Source organism: Ambystoma mexicanum, chromosome 11, assembly GCF_040938575.1.
Source record: "Ambystoma mexicanum isolate Mex_15411 chromosome 11, UKY_AmexF1_1, whole genome shotgun sequence".
NCBI classification, from domain to species: Eukaryota; Metazoa; Chordata; class Amphibia; order Caudata; family Ambystomatidae; genus Ambystoma; species Ambystoma mexicanum.
In genome coordinates, this window is record NC_090934.1 from 560011843 (window position 1) to 560033688 (window position 21846).

General features: G+C 46.0%; 1 protein-coding gene across 1 annotated transcript in view; it reads left to right on the top strand.

Moving 5' to 3' along the window:
- The first annotated feature begins 4492 nt into the window (after nt 1-4492).
- The window catches only part of LMO2 (LIM domain only 2), a 67963-nt gene continuing 50609 nt past the window's right edge, over nt 4493-21846 (top strand). Inside the window, exon 1 of the mRNA XM_069623395.1 lies at nt 4493-5520. Coding sequence (XP_069479496.1) covers nt 5369-5520 — 152 coding nt within the window. The 5' untranslated portion in view covers nt 4493-5368. The remainder of the gene's footprint in view (nt 5521-21846) is intronic.

Below are 21846 nucleotides of genomic sequence, written 5' to 3' on the forward strand. Positions count from 1 at the left end.
GGACGGGTTATAGATACATGGTATTGAATGCAACAGTAGCAACGGTTTTGTTTACTGTTCCTTTGTCTGCCTTTTCAGGTGACCAGCCATTATCAGAATTGTACTCAGGGTGCCGGTATCCGATTATCTCAGCAACGAGAGGAAATGTTGAAAGGACAGCCGAAAAGGGAAGTATTGGACAAAATGTAGAGTGGGGCTAATACTGCACTTGCAACGCAGGGTATATACAAGGGTTCACATTTAGAGGGTCGATAAGATCGACTGATCAAGGCCATTGGGCTCTTATCTAGGGCAGAGCTTACAGGCAGCGAGGCATGAATCTGTGAGCTTCATGTCATAGAGACCTTGAGTCAGCTTACTCAGGGGGCTCTCTGAAAAACTGATGGATGGCATGCTAGAAGCTGCATGGAATCTGGAATGGTTCATGGCATGCAAGGAGGTGTAAGATTATCTGAATGATCAATTGTTATCGATTCAAGAAGATATGCTATATAACAGTTGGCTCAGACTGTTGAAGAATGAAAATGATTCCGGGCATACTAGGGCGCTTGTGGCAGTGGAGGAACTTCTGGAAAGACGCAGCTGGTATTGAGGGGACAAAGAAGGCTCCTTCGCAATGCATGGGCCAATAGAAGGACCATGGGCACTTGCCAGCCGAATGACACATTGGGCCGGGTGCAACTGGGAATGAATGACACACCATGAAGTATGGGAAATAAAGCTACCCAAAAATTCCTCGCAATATTTTATCTCTGCCGTGGGACTGACTCCCGATCTGTGGTTAAGCATTGGTTCAAATTGGGAGTTATGGCCTCTAGAGCAGCCCCCACCGCTGAAATGCTTAAGTAAATTAACTGAAGGACAGATAGTGTTGGTTGGGGATAGGGTGTGTTGGAAAGGTGAAGGCTTTGGGAATAGATTAGTAGGAAGATGGTTGTTTCAAGGAAAGGGTCAATGTGTGGCCATCACTTGAACACTAAGTACCAGAAACATCCCCCTAACACAGACGCAGAGTGGGAAACCCATACAGAAAATGCTTATTTTTTTATTTTTAAAAGTGTATTTGGCTTGTACACAAACCTTAACACATACAATATCACAATAAAATACAAGTAACATATATACATTCTATGAATAGAAAGAGAATTCTTATAAAACCTGGGAGTCCTAATGGATAACGCCCTAACCTTAGAACCACACGTAAACGCAATAATTAAGAAATGCTTCTTCCTCCTTCACACAACAAAACAATGACAATAGTCGCTCTCATCATGTCAAAAATCGACTATGCAAACAGCCTCTACTTCTGGATGCCAGAACACCTCCTGACGAAATTACAACACATCCAAAATGCAGCAGCCAGTCTCCTCCTCAAACTATTCAGAAGAGACCACATCACTCCAGCGCTAAAAATACTGCACTGGCTCCCAATCAAACATCGTATCACTTTCAAAACCATGTGCATAACACACAGGGCAATCAGCGGACAGGGAGCAGAATTCCTACAAAAGAAAATAATGTACAAACCAACGAGATCAAGCAATGAAATTCGCCTGGAACCAAAACCGTACATCAAGAAAAAACTATGGGGCTCCTCCTTCTCCCAACTATCTGCAAAAACCTGGAACAACCTCCTGAGAGAAATAAGAAACACCAAAGACCACCTAAAATTTTGAAAACTTCGAAAAACCTGGCTCTTCAACACCTCGGAACCAAATTGAAACCCACTCAGAAAGGACGTAGTGCATGGGCGTAGCTCGCAAGTAAATCAATTCAAACATAGGCTACAGCAAAGACAAACTGAGATAAAAGGACTAGCACAATACAAACACAGAAACACGACGGTAGCTATTATCGCATAATGACAAAGAGATAAGACAGCCTTATCACGCTGAAACCTAACCACTGAAAGGAAACAACCTTCTTGAAATCACGAAGGAAACGCAATGGGAATATGCATCTCTCCTAACATGGATACTAACCAACCCCAAAACTACTGAAACCTCTCCCCTCCTCACACACCTCTCACACTCTAACCAAATACAGCCACACCTCTTAAAGCCACAGCAACCCGCACACACTTCACCACACCGCAACAACAAACACAACCACACCCCACAGACCCCCAAACAACAGCACACGACGGACTCAGACTCGAATAACACACTGATATGCTTGGCGAACGGTGTTAACCAAACCAAAGCTGTCAACAGTACGTCACAGCTACCTTGCTCTTTTCCAAACTTTGTCCAACTAACACGCTTAAACTATCCCGCCGTTGATGATAGATCTGGCAGAGCACCAGGGGACCACTCCATGGGTGATAGTGCGCGGTACAAATATCCTTTAACATTAACATAATAAAAAAGTTATTAAAGGAAAACTAATTTCAAGAATAATTATTCACAGTTATACTGTATATCCGTAATGTTGATACCATTTCCTGCAACAATCTTGCTAACACATTATCATACCAAAAATACTGAATTTAAAATAACCTTCAATTGAGCGCTTATCACGGCAGCCCAATATTGATACTCTGCAACATGTTGCAAGTGGCATACACATGTAACTCCGAAAAGTGTATGCAGCTCAGGATATTGTGTAAGAAGATGTCAGCTACTTGTAGAGCGCTCTATACATGTCCCAGATACAGAACACTTATTTTTATCCAGTTTTACTTTCTGCAGATACGTACAACAGGCTGTGAGGAATTCATTCCACATTTCACGTCCTGATGAAGGCTGTTACACTTGAAGCTGTTAAAATGCAATAGGCCGAAACACTATTGTGTCAACTTTTTATTGTTTCAGTATGCCAAATAGGCAAAACATATTTAATGTTTCACTGTTTATTGTCTCACTGTAACCCCTTGGCAATTCAATGCTGTGTATGTAAACAGTCACTAGAGGATTGAAAGATGTACCTATTGTTTTCGCATTGTTTTGTGTGAAATGGGTTGGATTTACCACACCTTTATGGTATGTTATGTTATTCACATTCGTTGGTTTAAATACACAGCAATGATGTGACTGTGTGACAAAATTGACTGAATAGATGGTCTTTTTTCCCTCAACTGAGGTTCTGTCAGGGCTCACCCTGACCAATTGCTTTAAACATATCTGATAGTCTCAAGGGACTTATCACAAATTCTACACTTCCTTCCTGTCGTATTGCTTCGCTAGCTCCCACAACCATACGAGATGGCAACAAGTTAAAACGGAGCAACATAAGAAATCGACGCAAATTCTGATCAATGATGTAGGGAATATAACTCATAGGTTCCAAGCACGGGAAAGACGGTCCCGCAAACTCGCTTAATGAGTTCTTACCATGTAAGCAATCGGCATTGCTTGCTCTGTCCCAGGCAGAAGCGCTATCTGTCAAGGCTTTTCGAGCAGTACTGATATTAGGCGGCTCGTCTGGCGCCCAGACAATCAGATCATGGAATGCACCCATGATGAATGCAATACTCTCATGGAGAACGAAGATAGGACTTCTGATTTCTCATCAGACATACCCCGGCCGACTCAATAGAGTCTTGCCGCCATCAGCAAGACTCTTCGATAGCGGCAGTCTCCTGTTATTGTAAGTAAAGTTGGCAGCGAGGTGAGCCCTGGTTCCCTTACCTATTGCTGCAGCAGAACACCTGTCAGTTAACTCCTAACTTTATGTATGTTAATAAAGTTTGCTGAGGCAATTTTACTTCCACTCAGTCAACTGGTCTTGCCTCTCATTTGGGCTGCAAGTGGGGGCGGGGGGCTCACCGGGAGGAGGATAGCGGGTAGGAAGCAAGGGGAAGCAGTGGTATGTGTGTGTGCAGCAGGTGGGCCGTGCCCCCACTGAGGTTGTCGGCGCTAAGATTGAGACAGCCCGAAATTGCGCCTACGCAGTGTCCCTTCTAGCTCTTTCAACCATTTAAGTTGTTCGCCAGTGACTGTGCCGAGCTCATATAAAACAGCCGAGGCAATGCTGGTTTTAAATGATTAAAGCTTTTATTAAAGGGGTCGACATGCGGGGCAACAGCTATACTAAGGTCTCTCAACCCCCACCAGACACCCCTTCCCCAGACACCCCTTTAAATAGCCGTAACTTAAATCACCATTATGGTTCAAGTAGCTCTTGTGATATCAGAGGCCAGATTTACCTGTTGAAAAACGCTCTGTAAATCCGGGCCAATGTGAGTTAAGCTTTGCTTTGTAGTGTGATGAATGTGCTGTATATGTTTTAAATATTTAAACTGTAGTAATCTTAACATTGGCACGTCCATTGTGTGTGCACTTGAGGTGTTTTAGCTATATGTAAGTGGCCGTGTACTTTGTCCCCTGTGTATCTAGGGAATACTTCTTGGGATTTCCCAAAAGAGTTGTGGCGTAGTTACTGCCCGTCTGGCCGCCTCGGGTGCAGCGGTCGTGATGTCTCCTCGGCACTCCTCGCAGTGCGCGAGAAGCAGCTGTCTCTTTAAATGAGAGATTTCCTCCTATTGTAGCCGAGTCGTGATCAGGAAAGAGGAAATGAAAGCGGAGAGGAGAGGGGGGCAGTGCTGGGGAGGAACCCTGCCAAGAGAGTGCCATAAAACCCCCAAGGGCACGGCGGCTTCAGAGACCCTGGGAAAGCCCTGGGTTAGGCTGGCTGTGGACGCAGGGCAGAGTCTGGCCGTGCTACCAGGGGGAGGAGAAGGGTGTGACAGCAAGGAGGGGCGGCACCTGAAGCTGGAAACGGCTCCCACACTGACACCACCGCACAGCCTTGCGCCGTGCTGCAGGGCAGGCATCTGAGTGGCAAGGAGGCGACCCGAGCACCTAGGCTTGCAAGATCCCGTGGAGAGCAGGCGCCGCCACTGTCTCCTGTTCCTACTAGAGAACCGGGCACCCGAGGGTGGACAGTCACGGGCGAGCCTTCGGACCCCGGCGGCCAGCCTTGTGCATGCTGTATAGAGCAGGCCAGCTGAGGCAATAGGCTCACAGGGTGCCCCGACACTATGGCATTGGCTTGATCAGAGTAAAGCGCATCCTCCGGGGCTGGGGGTTCCAGGGAACGCTGACAAGGACACGGAGCCTTCTGCAGAGCCGGGCACAGGGGCTGGAGAGTCACATCACAACGCCTTGTGCTGAACGGTCCCAGGAGCGGTGACACCAGCACGGACCCTTCTGCCTGCGCTGGGGCCGAGCATCTAAGACTTGTGGGTCGCAGATGGTCTCTAGGGCTGCGACATCAATACGCGGTGTACTGCCCGCTGGAGAGCTGGGCACCTGAGGCTGGACCGGGGCTGGACTCGTCTCCAAGGATCACAGAGGAGGAGGGGGAGCTCCGAGACCACCCCCACAGTCCTGTGCACGCCGGGGGAGCACAACATCCGACTCCCTGCATGTCACAGCCTCAGAAGGAGCACGGGGCCAGCAGCATCCCGGAGCCAGGCAGAGCGGGTGCCCCCCAGCCGCGGGGACCCCATCTGGGGAGCCAGCAGAGGGACCTGCCAATGTCATCGGCCATTGAGAGGAAGAGCCTGGACCCCTCAGAGTGAGTGTGGATGTGACATGTTCTGTAAGAGCGCGCCGCTGGCTGCCACCCCAAGCAGGCGCAGCGAAGGCAGATTATTCCGGGGTCAGCGGGGATTTTAATCATAGTTACTCATTCATACATGCATACTGTCTTCTGCCGGCCGAAATCGCGTTTTCAACACCCGCATCCTTTATCAGCGAGATTGGGGTCATTCTTAGCTTTGTGGGGAAATGTGGGGGGTCACTTTCAGCTTTTTTGTAGAGATTTCCTAATTCTCCGTGAATATCTCGTAAAGTGGGCACACGCCCTGCGTGGACACAGGTGAGGAGCTGCATGGGTTCGTCACTGCAGTCTAGGAGCAAAGGCAGAGCTGGAAACTAGGTGACACTTTGCTGCAGGAATCCCCCTGGTATGCGTAGACCACGCAGTTGGTCTATCCATCCATACACGTCTAACCCCGTCCACTCATTCATCACCCCTCCCGGTTCCACCCGCCCGTTCCATGTAAACATAGAATGGGAGCCAATCCAAAGCTGGAGACTAAACAGATACAATAGCTGTTGAGTCAGGCAGGGAAAGGAACAGACTAGATCCCCTATACCGCCAGGAAATTCAATGTAAGGCTAAACCATCAGTGACTGTACAGGAAACTGACACGAGGGCGATCTGGGCTGGCTGCGATGGATCAACGCAGCTTCTTATTGTATACATGTGTGTGTGATGTGCAGTCTGATGTCAGTGAACGGAGCGTGTGTGTGTGTGTGCATGCGCCAGCTTGTATATCACCCTCCTCCCTGAATACACTGTCCCTAGCCAGCTGTTCATAGGATGAACCCCGCCCCCCTGCATATCCCCTGCCCGCGGACAGTGCTGCCTGCCGTTTGCCCTGTCCCGTCCCTTGTCTTTGTATTACACATAACACATTACACCTGACAGCTACAACGCAGCCCCAGCAAGTGGGAGTTCAATTGAGGGAAACACGCAGGAGAGGCACGGTACAGCTGCTCCCCGACAAGGCATTTTAAACGAGGACAAAACGTAAAAAACATTCGCCCGAAACGGCCATGCCTTTCCTAATTGCCCACCCAGCGAGGTGCTGCGGCTCGGGCGACGAGCACTTGACAGCTCTTAGGTCAGCCATGGGATGGCTGCCAGAATGATGTCACAGTGTGTTGCAGGCAGTTTACATCTGTCATTCCAGCTCTAGCCCCCCCTCGCCCCTCCTGCCTGTCCCCTATTGTCCTTCACTACTGCGCATGTTACCAGCGACCTACTTATATTTCATTTGTATACTTTGCATGTGCTTAGAAAAGGGCGCGAGACAGCTTTAATGAGCCGAGTAACGAACTTGACCAATGTTATTGTCCTTTTATGCAGCGCGACACATGCTCCGAATTGTCCAATGGCACATAACTAATGTCATCGTTTCCCAAACGAATAGTCCTTCATTTACCAACCTCAGAAGGCTGAAAAGACGTGAATTTGCCCACGGCTTTCGCGTCGGTGTGGCTGCGGCGGATTACAACTAAATCCCGGCGGTAGGCGTGTTAACCCACTGAGCTAGCCGACCAGTTTAAAGCAAGTGAGCAATGGGAAACCAAGAAACAGTGACACCGTGTTCATAGCACTTCTAAAGCTGTTCTGACACGATCTTATTCCACACATGAATGCATTGCACAACACAGATACTAGCAAATTGAAAACCATGCAACAGCAACACGAACACCATACTTAGCACACAGCACCATAGATAACATACAATACAGCATGATACCACATCAAAGCACATTCCATAAGTGCTACACTATACCACACCACAGCAAAACAAACGCCATGATTACAATACACCAACAATTCCATCCAATAACACATACAACACATCGCCTACTATACCATACAATATACACACGCACAGACAAAACGTCATACCTGTGCAAAACACAACGTAGCTTAGCAAATCACATACCCCACCACACCCCAGGAGACCATACCAATACAATACAATACATGCCATACTAGAGCAAAACCCACATTTACCATACATACAATCCCACACCACATACTAGCAAAACTCCTTCCATAGGAAAACACACTACATACATACATACATACATACATCACCATACCCCCATACCACTCCAGAGTAAAAGACATCCCATACTATACCATACCACACCGTACTACAACATACCAAAACAAAACACATACCATACAGTACCATTCATATTATACCATACAGCAGCAGAGCACACACCATACAATTACACGCTACATGTAATTGTAAAATACATAACATTGAATAAACACACACCATACATGCTTTGCCATGCCACGGAAAAGCACCTACCATGCATTCCATACATATCATAACATACCATACAAACCGTACCACACCATACGATATCATGCCGCAAACCATATCAGACCATACCATGCACAATAATCCATCCCATCCCTTCTCCGCTTCTCCTACCCACCCCAGCTTCTCTGCTGCCACTGTTAACCCCCTGGTGGTGCCCCCTTTGTAGAGCACTCCGTTGCTTCCCAGCTAGATTCGTTCTTCGTAAATCTCAAACAGACTCGACTATTGCAACTCCCTGTTAGGGGGAACTAGCAAGGAATGCATTTACGAATTGCAGAAGCTTCAAGATGAAGCAGTACGCATAGCCTGTAATATTGCACGCAGAGACTCAGTAACTGTTGCCTGTAGAGAGCTTCATCGGCTCCCAGTGGCAGCCAGAATTCTCTTTAAGATGTTGATGCTGTCACACAAATGCCTTTTTTGGATTGTCCCTCGATATCTAAAGGAGAAAATGAAGATTTACAAAGCAAGTAGGAGTTTGGGCTCAAAAGAGGCCTGTAGCCTCAAGGTTAACCGGTTCAAAAGAGTTTTGGGGAACGGTCGTTCCTTCCTGGTCTGGGTGGCAGAGGCTTGGAATGAGCTCCCTGAGTCACTTAGGAAAGAGGAAAACCACTCTACCTTCAGGAAACTCCTGAAGACCAGGCAGTTTGCTTAGATAGAATCCAGCTCATGTGTTTTGTAATTTAGTTTTTGTCATGTTGTCTGTCTTCTATGTAGCGCATTGATGCCTGAGGACTTTGGCGCTCTATAAACACATAGAAATAGAAATAGATATACAATACGTATATATCCTATAAACCGTCCCATAACAGAAATCATGTCATACCACCCGATTCTGTCCCCTTAGCCACTCATAATCATCCAATATAAACCACCTCATACCACAGCCACATATAATGCCAATAGCATACAACACCAAAACGTATAACATACATAACATTGTAACCTAACACAAAATAAGATGTACCACCAGCGTGCAAGAACACCCAAACTTTGAGGGTGTGGGGGGGGTAAAACCTAAAATAGTTGTGGGCGGGGTTCAAGTCAAAACTTCTATTGAGGGACTCTTCGAAATGATCCCCCAAGGCATGTTTGGGTTCTTTTCGTCCACCTTATGCTCCCTAGCCAATTCAGTGACTCCTTTCCCCACCACCTGTCTCTCTAACCCATTATCTCCACATCATCCATTTGACCTAATCAACTATGTGGACCCTTCACACATCCTCATCCCTTCACACACTCATTGCGCACCTTGCCCACTTTGTGCTGTGCTATTTTCCCCACTCTGTATCCCACACAGTCATTTCATGCCAATCCCACTCACTGGGTCACCTCTTCTGTCATTCTTTGCTTCTTTTCCCTACTCTGTGTCCTTGTTCTCTCACCAACTCTCACTTCACACGCAGGGAACACCCTTACTCACTCTGCACACATTTCACCCTCTCACTGCCCATCTAATTCATTCCATGCCATCACCCACTTTGTCCCATCACCTTCTATATTCCTCACAGCCCATCTGTTTTTACTAAAACCTTCTCAAGCATAACTGACCCCTTGCTGAGCACCCTGCAGCCCACGTTCTCTGCTATTCCCGAGGTATTCTGAAACGGCCAGTCTATGCAATGAGCAACGCTTCCCTCCAACACTGCCACACCCTTTTCTTTGCATCTGAACAAATACTTTGAAGAAGTCAGTTTCACTTCACTGATACTGACTCAAAAGACATCTAGATGAACATTACAGCTGCTATCTTGAGAATGCTTTGCATATTATTTGAACAACACAAGATCCGGCTGTGACCTGCCACCTAGAGAGAGGTGATCACGTTGAGAGGGGGAAGCACTTCCATTCGAATGGGTGTGTGCTTAGCATGCCACAAAACACTAACATAACTACACTTGTTTTAGTGCCTCGCTTTGATATCCCGCGGATGGAAATGCACCTCAAAGAAGTGGCAGGATACTTTATTTTACTATTTTTTTTTAAACGATACAATAATCAATAGCACCCTGGAGAATATCAATGAACTATATGTAACTATGTATTCTAGACTATGTGCCTCTTTAACCCACCATCCCCACATCACCCATTTTGTCCTAACCAATGTGCGGATGGGCCTTTAATCACCTTAACCCAAACAGGTCCACCACTTAAGAAGTGAGTACACAGTTGTACTTAAAGAAAGTTTATTGTACAATTCTCTGGGGAGCAGTTAGATGGTATTGCAGGACCAAACTAACCCAAGTCTCAACAAACCACATCACTTCACATCTTTGCTACAGTTTTGCAACAGTTAAAACACTCCCAAATACTTTATTACAATCCACCCCCTAAAAATGATTGGACAAAACCCTATTGAAAGAAATCCCATCTTTTCCCAATTCCTATGTTTTGATTGGCCACTTTTATCTTAATAATTATCTTCAGATCATATTCATAACACACCTCTTCTTATGATTCATGCATGGTAGGTCATGACATCAACACATGATTAAACATTGGCATTGAAACCATAATTAATTTCTCGCAATAACTGGCCTAAGCCATTTAAATCCTAAATCTTGATTTGCACATGGCTTGCATGAATATTACCTGCGGTATGAGGAGGCTGGGTGTATGATTTCTCTTTTGTTTGTGATGCAATCTCATTCCTCAGGTCACCGTTCCATTGAAACTTTCCAATCTACAAAACTCCCACTTCATCACACAATTGAAACTCCTGAATAGCTTTAGGCATTGGCTTACCCTGTGTTTTACTACTGACCAAAATAAATAACAAAACTCCTTCTGTCACGCTGTTAGGCAGCAGGATATTTCAGCTACTATCTACAAGACTTATCAGACCATAAAAACTGAGGGCTATTTTCTACAGCTGGACTGACCGCGAAGGTTGAAGTTACTCATTCAACTGCCTTCTGAAAGGTTAGTTTAAAAGTCAAAGTACATTTTGCAAAAGGGGTCCCAGCTTCTGTGTTCCTGCATGAATTCCCCAATGTATTTATATAATTGTATATGTATATTTTTACATTTGGTGGATTTAACATTTTATCTTTCTGCGTGCATACAAGCTGATATGTACCAATTTCTAGACCAACAGGACCACTAAAGTAGCATATCCCATCCATAATTAACTACACTTTGATACCTATGAAATTGCAACATGGCTGCCAGCTCGGCGCCAACCCCAGTTAGTCATACAGTGCTGGAACATGAAACCCTCATAACCATGGGGACCTTTCCTGACCACCCCAACATCAACTAAGCCCTTAAATTGACTCCTTTGGTGAGCTGAAGGGAGCCATTTTAGGATGAATTGCTGTCACTCTCCAACAACTGTTACAAAGTAACAAGAATAGATTAATGCTTGGAAGCTAGAAGAACCCAGCAGTGTGAGCTTCCCTCAGAAAAGAAACTGTCAGTGCTACAGGAAGTCAACAGAACCGAGCCCAGTTAGTGCTTCAGGACTGTAGCAGTGTGAGCTTTCTCCACTGCCGGGGCTATAGGGCTGCATCCGGGGGAGCCTGCGCCAGCAGTGCTTTATCCTCTACACCACTGTGGGCTTCCTACAGCATGCCATGCGCAGATACCAGGCCATGGCTCCTAAATATTCCCCCGGCAGAGTCATGTGAGAACAGTATCCTGAATGTGCCACAGTACTCCAGCTTTGTGAGCTCCCCCAGCAGTACTCTGTCATGGCTACCTGAACCCACCAGTGTGAGCTCTCACCAGCGGTTGCCTGACAGTGCTATAGACTTCAGCAGTATGGTCTTCCTCCAGGAAAACATTGCCAGTGCTATAAGACAACAACAGCACACTTTCAGTGGTGTTCATTTCAAGTAGTTTGGACTCCTTGTTGCAGTGCAAATCAGTGTTATAAGACTCCAGCAGGGTGAACTTCCTTTAGCAGTGCCCCGTCAAGGCTATGGAACCCCAGCGTTGTGAAACTCCTCTGGAAGTACCCTGTCAGCGCTACAGGCCCAGTCCGAGCTGTGAGCTCTAGAAGGCTGAGCTTCCTCCAGCACCAGTGCTAGTGAACTCCGGCAGTGCAAGTCCCTGCAGAAGTATCACTACATGTGCTCTCTGACATCAGTCTCTTGCTAGACCATGCTTCCTACACTGTCTGTCCATGTGACTCAAGCCCCTCACGTTAGAACAAGCGATTACTTCTATAGCTGGTGACATTAGACTACTGACAGACAGAAGTTAGGCAACTGCACTGATGTTACTCGACCCATCAGCGGCCTTGCACGCAGTCGATCATAACAGTTTTCTTGGTCGACTGTTGCGTTTAAGAATTAGAAACCGGTGCATTGAACTGGATCACGTCTTCTCTTCATGGTCGCACTCCTTTGACTGTCCTGGGAAGTTTAGAACCTGGGACCTACAGCAGCTCATGTGGTGTACCCCTGGGCTCTGCTTGGTCGCCCTTGCTATTTAATCTGTATTTGCTTCCTTTAGCAAGGCTACTTCATTCCTCCAGGTGTTTCATGTTTGAGAACAACACACACATCCTGCTGGATCTCGGAATGTCAGGGACACTTCGACCTCTCCTTCATGAAGAGTATGTCACAAGCTCAAAACTAGCCGAATGGTGACCGTTTAAAATGTAGCACAGCAAAAACTGAGCGCATGTTCCATCTGGCTAAAGGAAATGAGCCCAAATGGATATCGATGACAGCACCTATCAACAAAGTGACTCCACGCGCAATGCTCTACCACAGCCTATTAAAAAGAATCTTGTCATATTTTGTATTTCCGCAGCAAGTAATGTACGACGGCTCTAGACTTGATGACAGTAATTCCATTTCCCTAAGCCGCCCTAAACAGGCTACTATGAAAGCACAGAGAGTACAGACCCGAGTACCGAACGCGTGGGGAGGGGGGTATTCTCGAAAAGCCTATTCCGTAGCACTATGCCAGCTGCACTGCCTTCAAGTAGCAGCATGTCACACTGTCTGTCCATGGGATCCGGGATCATCACACTGTCTGTCCATGGGATTCGGGATCATCACATTGACTGTCTGTGGAATTCAAGACCATCACACTGCCTGTCCATGGGAATTCAAGCCCATCACACTGCATGTCCATGGGATTCAGGCTCACCACACTACCTGTCCATGGGATTCGGGATCATCACACTACCTGTCCGTGGAATTCAAGACCATCACACTGCCTGTCCATGGGAATTCAAGCCCATCACACTGCATGTCCATGGGATTCAGGCTCACCACACTACCTGTCCATGGGATTCGGGATCATCACACTACCTGTCCGTGGAATTCAAGACCATCACACTGCCTGTCCATGGGAATTCAAGCCCATCACACTGCATGTCCATGGGATTCAGGCTCACCACACTACCTGTCCATGGGATTCGGGATCATCACACTACCAGTCCGTGGAATTCAAGAACATCACACTGCCTGTCCATGGGATTCGGGATCATCACATTGACTGTCCATGGGATTCATGGTCATCACACTGCATGTCCATGGGATTCAGGCTCACCACACTACCTGTCCGTGGAATTCAAGACCATCACACTGCCTGCCCATGGGAATTCAAGCCCATCACACTGCATGTCCATGAGATTTGGGATCATCACACTACCTGTCCGTGGAATTCAGGAACATCACACTGCATGTCCATGGGATTCGGGATCATCACACTGCCTGTCCATGGGATTCGGCATCATCACATTGCCTGTCCATGGGATTCGAGCTCATCACACTGCATGTCCATGGGATTCAGGCTCATCACACTGCTTGTCCATGGGATTCAAGCTCGTCACACTGCATGTCCACCTGCCGATAGCGCCTTTAACTCTCTGCCCATGCGCACCGAGTTCCTCACTCGTTGTCCTTATGTTCCAGTCCCGCTCAGGTAAGCGAAAGGGTCCTGTGAAAGGGATGTGGCATAGGATGGGCTTCATTCTATCTCCAACGCCCAAGAGAGGAGCACTGGCGGGGCTTATTAACCATTCCTCAGCGCTGCACTCCGCATAAAGCCGCGCTTAAAGTGCTATGAAGTTGCCCTGCCAACACGTGGCACTATAAAAAGAACATTAGAAATATACGTGATCTAAGCGTGCATGGGCTGCCTTGGGAAATGTAGTCATTCATTTGCGGTCCGCCTCGTTTAAGAGGACCTTGGTTAGGCGCAACAGGGTCACATGCACATGTAGTGAGAGAATCGCTCTGTTTGCAAATCCTGCACCGTGCAGGAAGGCCCAGATTTCCTATTCTCCCACGTTAGGCGTGAGTGGCTCATGCAGTCAGGTTATTTTCGAATTGCAGAATTCACCGGAATACATAAAGACTGGGACACGTCGAAAAGTAATGGGGCAACTAGTGGGCTGTGAGTATAGTGAGTGTTTGCAGGATAGTGGTGGAATGAGGGTGTGGAAATCGCCCCACATTTCAGTATTTACATCTGGACAATGTGAATAGCAGTGGCTTTAACGAAGAACTCGCAAACGTAATTCTCAAGGCGCTCAGAGTTATTTTGCTTTTCTGGACTCCTGTGATAGCTCAGTGGGGCGAATGCCTGCAGACGAGTGTGCCGTGTGACCTTCAGGTCACAAGCGTGGCAGGTTTCCCTTTTCAGTTCAATAAAACAAGGTCCCTAGATGTGGCTAGCACTCAGCCTGGTGGAAAATGTCATTGGCCGGTGACGTATAGTTTCTAACCAATCCCATCATTGTCATGCAGCTCTTTGCACATCAACTGACCTGTTATGGACCCCGTAGAATACAATAGCTTATAGCATTGCAGAACACACACACTGAACATAACCGATCATTTGTTTATTTTCATTTAGACGCTGAAACGTATTATAGGCATACCGTAAGTAGTCCAATGTCCAAACACCTCTATACCGTATCCAGTAGAAACTGTTTGCAGCTATCAAGTAGAATTTGCACCAGTAGAAATGGTTGAGCTTGCTAATGTGCCCTATGTAAATGGGCAATAGTATTGAATTTTCTGGAGCATAGCTTGATTAGAAGTGTTGGGGGCGATTTTGAAATTTCACTAACAACCAATGCTGTGTGCCCAACTAAAAAGAAGAGCATAACGAATATGGAACAGGCACTTTATTACGTACTTTAAAAGGGAACAATAACTAATTCATAGTAAATGTGTGCCACCATATCAGCATTGTATTGCCCTACATTTGCAGGATGTTTCTTAGGGTCATAATCATACCCTTTCCTACCTCATACCTACCCAGAATTCAGCATTGCACTCAATGCCGCCCTTCCACCCAATGATGTACCACCAGCTGCCTGTGAGGAGAGGACCCAGCTCACAAATGATGTTGCTAGGGGTGACAGACGAGGCAGATTAGCCTGATTCAGCATCTTTATGGTGCAACCATGCAGCCTGTTAAAGAATGCACAAATTAGTACATTGCATAGTTTTTATTTGTTTATTTTATTGTTCATTTATAACGCGCTTAGTGGTTTCGAAGCGCGATCCGGATTCGAACCTGTGTTGCACCGCGTTGCCCCTGAGCTATCCTTCCTCCCCTTAAGCTCACACTTAAAAGAAGTTATAGAATATGACTCCAGTTATTCCTACCTGGGTGTGGAATTGGGATCATCAGGATGTCATGCTGAAGTGATCTCTGTGGAGTCCAGGAGTGCAGGATTGTGGGTGGCCGGTATCAGAAATCTCTGTGTACAGTGCTTCTGCCAAGCCATACTATACGGTCCGGGGGCATTTATATTGTCCGAGGATGACTGGCTCAATGTTCTGGAGGGTCGCTTTTGGAAATTACTTGTGCGTTTACCTGAGGCGGTCCCTGTGAAACATTTGAGGTTGGAACTTGATTTGACACGGTTGAAGACTATAGCCTTGAATCGTAGAGGAGAGCGTTATTTAAAGTCGTTAAATCAACCTAAATGCCCTGTTTTGGGTGTTCTGACTGGGTGGCATGGGCAGGAACCTAAAACAAAAGGGGTCGGTTCACTTTGCATTGCTAAAGAGGAGTCTCTTTGACATGATTAACTGGTCCCTTGCTGCTTGCAATGGCGAGGATGGGGTGGACTATCACAAGCTTGAACACTCATTTACCAAGAAAAGATTGCTATGGGACTGGAACCGTAATGTCTCACACTTGGAGAAACGAACTTCTTAAAAAGATGGTAGGGAGGCTGTCATACAGATTCGCGTGCCCCCAAAAATATTTACTGGAATACCCTGACATTGGAGGTAGAAGGTTAATATTAAGACTTCATACAAACTAACTTCCGTGCCTCTCAATTATTGGACTTAGGTTGGGCCTTCGGCTAAAAATAGATCGTGCAGGATTTGTAAAATGTCACATATATTGGAAACCCCTAGGCATGTGATGGCAATACATACGTGTGCAACTTGGGGGTTTTCGTGGGCGAGTGCAATGAAATTAAGAGTGAGAACCTTTGGTTTTAGTGTCTACAGCTGGGATTGGTGAATCTACATATTGCTCCATTTCGAATCTGGGTAATAGTAGAGAAACCCCCGAATCATGTGCTCGTATAAGTAAATATTCAGGTGATACGATGTCTTATTGTCAAGATTGATTGATATGAGGTTTTATGATTGAGATCAATTGATTAAATGAAATTTATTTTATGCGTTATAAATATTTTATTATGTATTACGTTGTTATATGTATAAAGTTCTTTGTGAGATAAGCGAATTACAATAAAATTAAAACAATTAAAATAATCTCTTCTACGTGATCCAATTTTGGCAGCTATGCGAAATAAGGCACAGTGATGTGAAGTGATTTTCACAGGATCACACTGTTTCGTTGAGTGGGGAAGCCATGACTTGAGACTAGGTTTCCTGATTTTACAGTTTATTTAGGAGGCTACATATCCTACCATCCCACCATTACAAGAACGTGCAATGCTTTCCTTCGCAGCTGCCCTTCCAGCTACATGAGTACTATGTGCTCAATAAATCTGATTTACAAAGCACGTAGTAAACCAACCTGACAATATATAACATAAAATGATGGCAACATGGTAGGTAAAAACGTATGTTTCACTCTGGAAGGGAGAAGGAGCACAATACAGAATGCATATATGCACAATGATTTCAAAGAACTCCAGAAAAGTACATGGATTAAAAAGCATCTAGGTCATGCTCATCAGAAAGACTCCATTAGCAACAACAATAATACAATGAAAATACAAACCAAAATATAATACATTAATACAATCATACAACTCTTGAACATCTTTAAAGAGGTCCTTTAACCAATTCATGAACATATTGAATAAAATGTATATCAATACAATTCAACAAAAGCAACACAGCACCAATTGAGGACCTGGTGTTCATAATATAATAAGGCTTACGCCATTTCCTCTCCAGATAGTAAAAAGTATGACAAATCAATGCAAAATGTACGAGGACTTCGTCAAAAACAAAGCCGCACAAACATTTCTTATTAGGTCCTGGCTATTTCACGCCCGCCTTGAGGTGAAGATCATTTTAGCTAATCATTTGTACGAATCTCCTACACTGAAGGGATTTAATGTCACTCTTTCCTCTCAGCTGAGAGGGCAGACGAACCATTAAGTGATATATTAAAGCAGATAGCGTATTGATGCAAGGGGGACTAGCACTAGGACTAAGGGTTAATTTAAGCTGCCCAGGCCTGAGCTTTTGGTTGCGATGCTCTGTCTTCGGAATACCAACGGAAGGTGTCCTTTGCCGGTGAAGTTGCAATGGCTTCTATTGCACAATTATTGCTTGGGGTCGTATTAAAAGCCAGTTGGGAATTACCAAAAGTAGCCTACGAGCCTAACGTGGGTTTGCACCGTTATGCTACTGACTCCTAGTTCCAGCCCTAGAGCACGGCATGGGGTGCTTGGGGGAAGCCCCGACGCCTTCCTTATGAAGCTATCTGGAATGATCTCAAGATGTGAAGGGTTGCAGTACCCTGCCACCCCCACTCGCAGGTCTCGCCGCCCTAAAGCACTGCCTCCAGCTCTCACTTTTATACATTTACCCTTCTTCATGCTCCACCCATACAATCAAAGCTTGCAAGCCCGCCCATCCTTGGGGAGGCCTTCCTGGCAACCATCCTGATGTCTGGCAGCCAGCTGCCATTCTCAAGTGAATACAACCCTCAAAAATGGGTACAACCCAACCACGTCCCTCTTGCCACCATTCACATCTCAAGATGAAAGGGGACCCCCTTTTACAATCTTTGCCTTGGTGAGTTCAGTGTCAAATGCAAGGATAGGAAACTGTGCAGGTGTTAGAATCAGTCATCGCCACTATCTTCTCATGAGTAATATCTGCAAAAAAAGTGAAAGAAATCATACTTCCACATACGTTTAGCGCTAGATCAGTGTGGTGTGTAGATACATGCCACAACATATAATAGCTTAGCTTGCAGGGAAATGGCTGGAACATACCTCAGTGGGTGGGGGATCTGCTGCAGCGATGTGTGGCATCTCTAGGTCACAGATTCAAAGCTTTGTAACGCCAAGATTAGCCTCCTTCCTAGGCTAAAAAAGCAAAAGCAAATGGAAGATTAGCCTCCTTCCTAAGCTAAAGAAGCAGATGGAAGATTAGCCTCCTTCCTATGCTAAAAAAGCAAAAGCAAATGGAAGATTAGCCTCTTTCATATGCTAAAAAAGCAAAAGCAAATGGAAGATTAGCCTCTTTCCTAAGCTAAAGAAGCAAATGGAAGATTGGCCTCCTTCATATGCTAAAGAAGCAAATGGAAGATTGGCCTCCTTCATATGCTAAAGAAGCAAATGGAAGATTGGCCTCCTTCATATGCTAAAGAAGCAAATGGAAGATTAGCCTCCTTCCTATGCTAAAGAAGCAAATGGAAGATTAGCCTCCTTCCTATGCTAAAAAAGCAAAAGCAAATGGAAGATTAGCCTCTTTCATATGCTAAAAAAGCAAAAGCAAATGGAAGATTAGCCTCCTTCCTAAGCTAAAGAAGCAGATGGAAGATTAGCCTCCTTCCTATGCTAAAGAAGCAAATGGAAGATTGGCCTCCTTCATATGCTAAAGAAGCAAATGGAAGATTGGCCTCCTTCATATGCTAAAGAAGCAAATGGAAGATTAGCCTCCTTCCTATGCTAAAGAAGCAAATGGAAGATTGGCCTCCTTCCTATGCTAAAGAAGCAAATGGAAGATTGGCCTCCTTCCTATGCTAAAGAAGCAAATGGAAGATTGGCCTCCTTCATATGCTAAAAAAGCAAAAGCAAATGGAAGATTAGCCTCTTTCCTATGCTAAAGAAGCAAATGGAAGATTAGCCTCCTTCCTTTGCTAAAGAAGCAAATGGAAGATTGGCCTCCTTCATATGCTAAAGAAGCAAATGGAAGATTAGCCTCCTTAGTATGCTAAAAAAGCAAAAGCAAATGGAAGATTAGCCTCTTTCCTATGCTAAAGAAGCAAATGGAAGATTAGCCTCCTTCCTATGCTAAAGAAGCAAATGGAAGATTGGCCTCCTTCATATGCTAAAAAAGCAAAAGCAAATGGAAGATTAGCCTCTTTCCTATGCTAAAGAAGCAAATGGAAGATTAGCCTCCTTCCTATGCTAAAGAAGCAAATGGAAGATTGGCCTCCTTCATATGCTAAAGAAGCAAATGGAAGATTAGCCTCCTTCCTATGCTAAAGAAGCAAATGGTTAAGTATCACACATCAGCGACACATGGAAACAGTGTATACTTCACCCTGTTTCAAGTAGGGACATACACTGGCAGGACATAACTGCCACGGGCTTATGTTACCAAAGCGCCCATCTCCTAAATCCAGTCCTCTATGCGGTTCTATGTGATCTCTACGGCCGCCAGAATTGTGAACCCCCTTTACACCACATGCATATGCGTGGGGAGACCCCCGCAGCCACACAATACTACTAGTGTATCCCATACCTCCCCACATATATATGTGGTGTAAAGGGGGGGGGGGCTTTTTGGGCCATCATCGTCTATATGCTCATGGGAAAGCACGGAGAGGCAGATTATGGTCGACTGCGTGATGATGCGCACATAGGAGCATGTCTCACCCAGAAACATAGGGGTGTAATTATGAGGAGATTTCCCAGCTAGCAAAGCACCACAGAGGCATACCTTGTACTGTGTAGCCACACAGCAACAGTCTGTATGCAAAATAAGGGCAGAGTAAGAATATTTTAAAGGCAAATGAAGCATGGAACAATGCCCAACCTGTGCCTACTTCGTCACCTAAAAGCCCTCATTAACATGTTATATATCTGAATAGGCACAGACAGAGCTCCAGTGCTTTCCGGTGTCGCATTTCAGATCTTCTATTCGTCCTTTCCTTTTTAGCTCGCACCATTTTGCCTTGTTGTGCAATACTGACATGTCACGCTCTCCTTATAAAGGCAAGGATACACGTTGCAGATTGGCAGGGTGTGTGGGCTTGGAGGATGGGACAGATGGAGTACCTCGCGCGCGACAAGTCAAGGCCTGAAAAATCTACAGAGAGGGGACTGCCATGCAACAAGACTTTGAGGATCGCTAAGTGGTTCCCTGAGATGTCCGACACTTTCACGCAGCTTTTGGTGCACAGTGGTTTGAGGTTGGCATTCTGGGCCTTGTAGCTTTGCTTGTCCCCTAAGCCTGGGCCTACACATCCTCACAAACAAAATACTATTGGCTATAAAGCAAGAACGGCTCACTTGCCGGGCACTTTCCTCCCACCTCTGTATGGTGGTTGTGAAGCAGGGATCCATTCCCTCACACAATTCCAAGTATGATTGGTTTCACCTACCCAGTTTTTTACATACTTTATGCTGGCCAGTGGCCGCCTGGCCTACACAGAACTCTAGATTTCACACTGGGCTTCTGCCCCATAGGCCTCTTTTTCTATGGGTACCCCGATTTTCTGCTCCTCTTACGCTCTCAGTGGGAGTGCAAGGGCTCCACTCCCACTGGATTGGCGGCCCACACTTGATATGGGTCAGCTTGAGTGTTCTGTATCATTCGCAGGTCATAGTGTGGCGCACACATACAGAGATGATGTGAAGGAGTGTGGCCTAATGCCAAGAATAGGGGATGTAGGTTCTAAACTGCTCTCCCAGCCTTGGCCCCATGCAGGCCAGGTTATCATCTTGAAAGACTGCATAGCCATACTTGCCAACATGACCCATTCCAATCTGTAGGTGCTTATCCAGTCCTGGATTTTTCCTTGCCTTCCGGGACTTGTAGTCTGAGTTTTATAATGGGAAAAGTGAAACTACAAGTTCCAGAATGCAAAGAAATAAAACCGGATTGGAGAAGCACCTACAGATTTGAATTGGTCATGTTGGCAAGTATGCATACCGTGCGAAACAAAACAGGGAACTACACTCCCAGGAAGACCAAACGAGCAGATAGAGGTGCACTGGGAGCCCAGGAGGCTGGAGAACACCCTGAAATCTCCAGTGTCACTGGGCTTAGCATTGGGGGTCAGCAGCAGCTTGGAGCTACGCATGCATGGTGTCCTGGCGTTCCCAACCTTCCGGGGCACGCGGTTGCATAATGGCCAGGGGCCGGATTGAATAAACATGGCCAGTGCGTGGTGCACTTCCAGTCTGCACTGCACGTGTCGGGAGCTCGCAAAATAGTATAAAACACCCTGCATTTTGAAAAGGGCAAGGCTGCATGCAAACTGCAGCACAGACTGCTCGGAGTACTTCTTCTTCTTGATGTTAGGATGACTCCAGAAATCTGAAGCTGGCAATTTACATCTATTAAGATGATGTTCGCCAAAAAGAGCACCAATCAGCCAGCGACCTCCTTTAGATCTCATCCCACTTCCCAGTCTCCCGCACAAACTGAAGCAGGAACCTACACTGTTCATTCACCACCCCTCTTTTCCAACTGAACAGATCAGATAACCCCTGTACAACTTCCCCAATGCCACTCATCCGGACTCTGAATAATTCCCGCTGCACTTCAAACCTCACACAATCCAACATATAATGAGGCACAGTCTCTGGGCACCCGCAAGCCTCA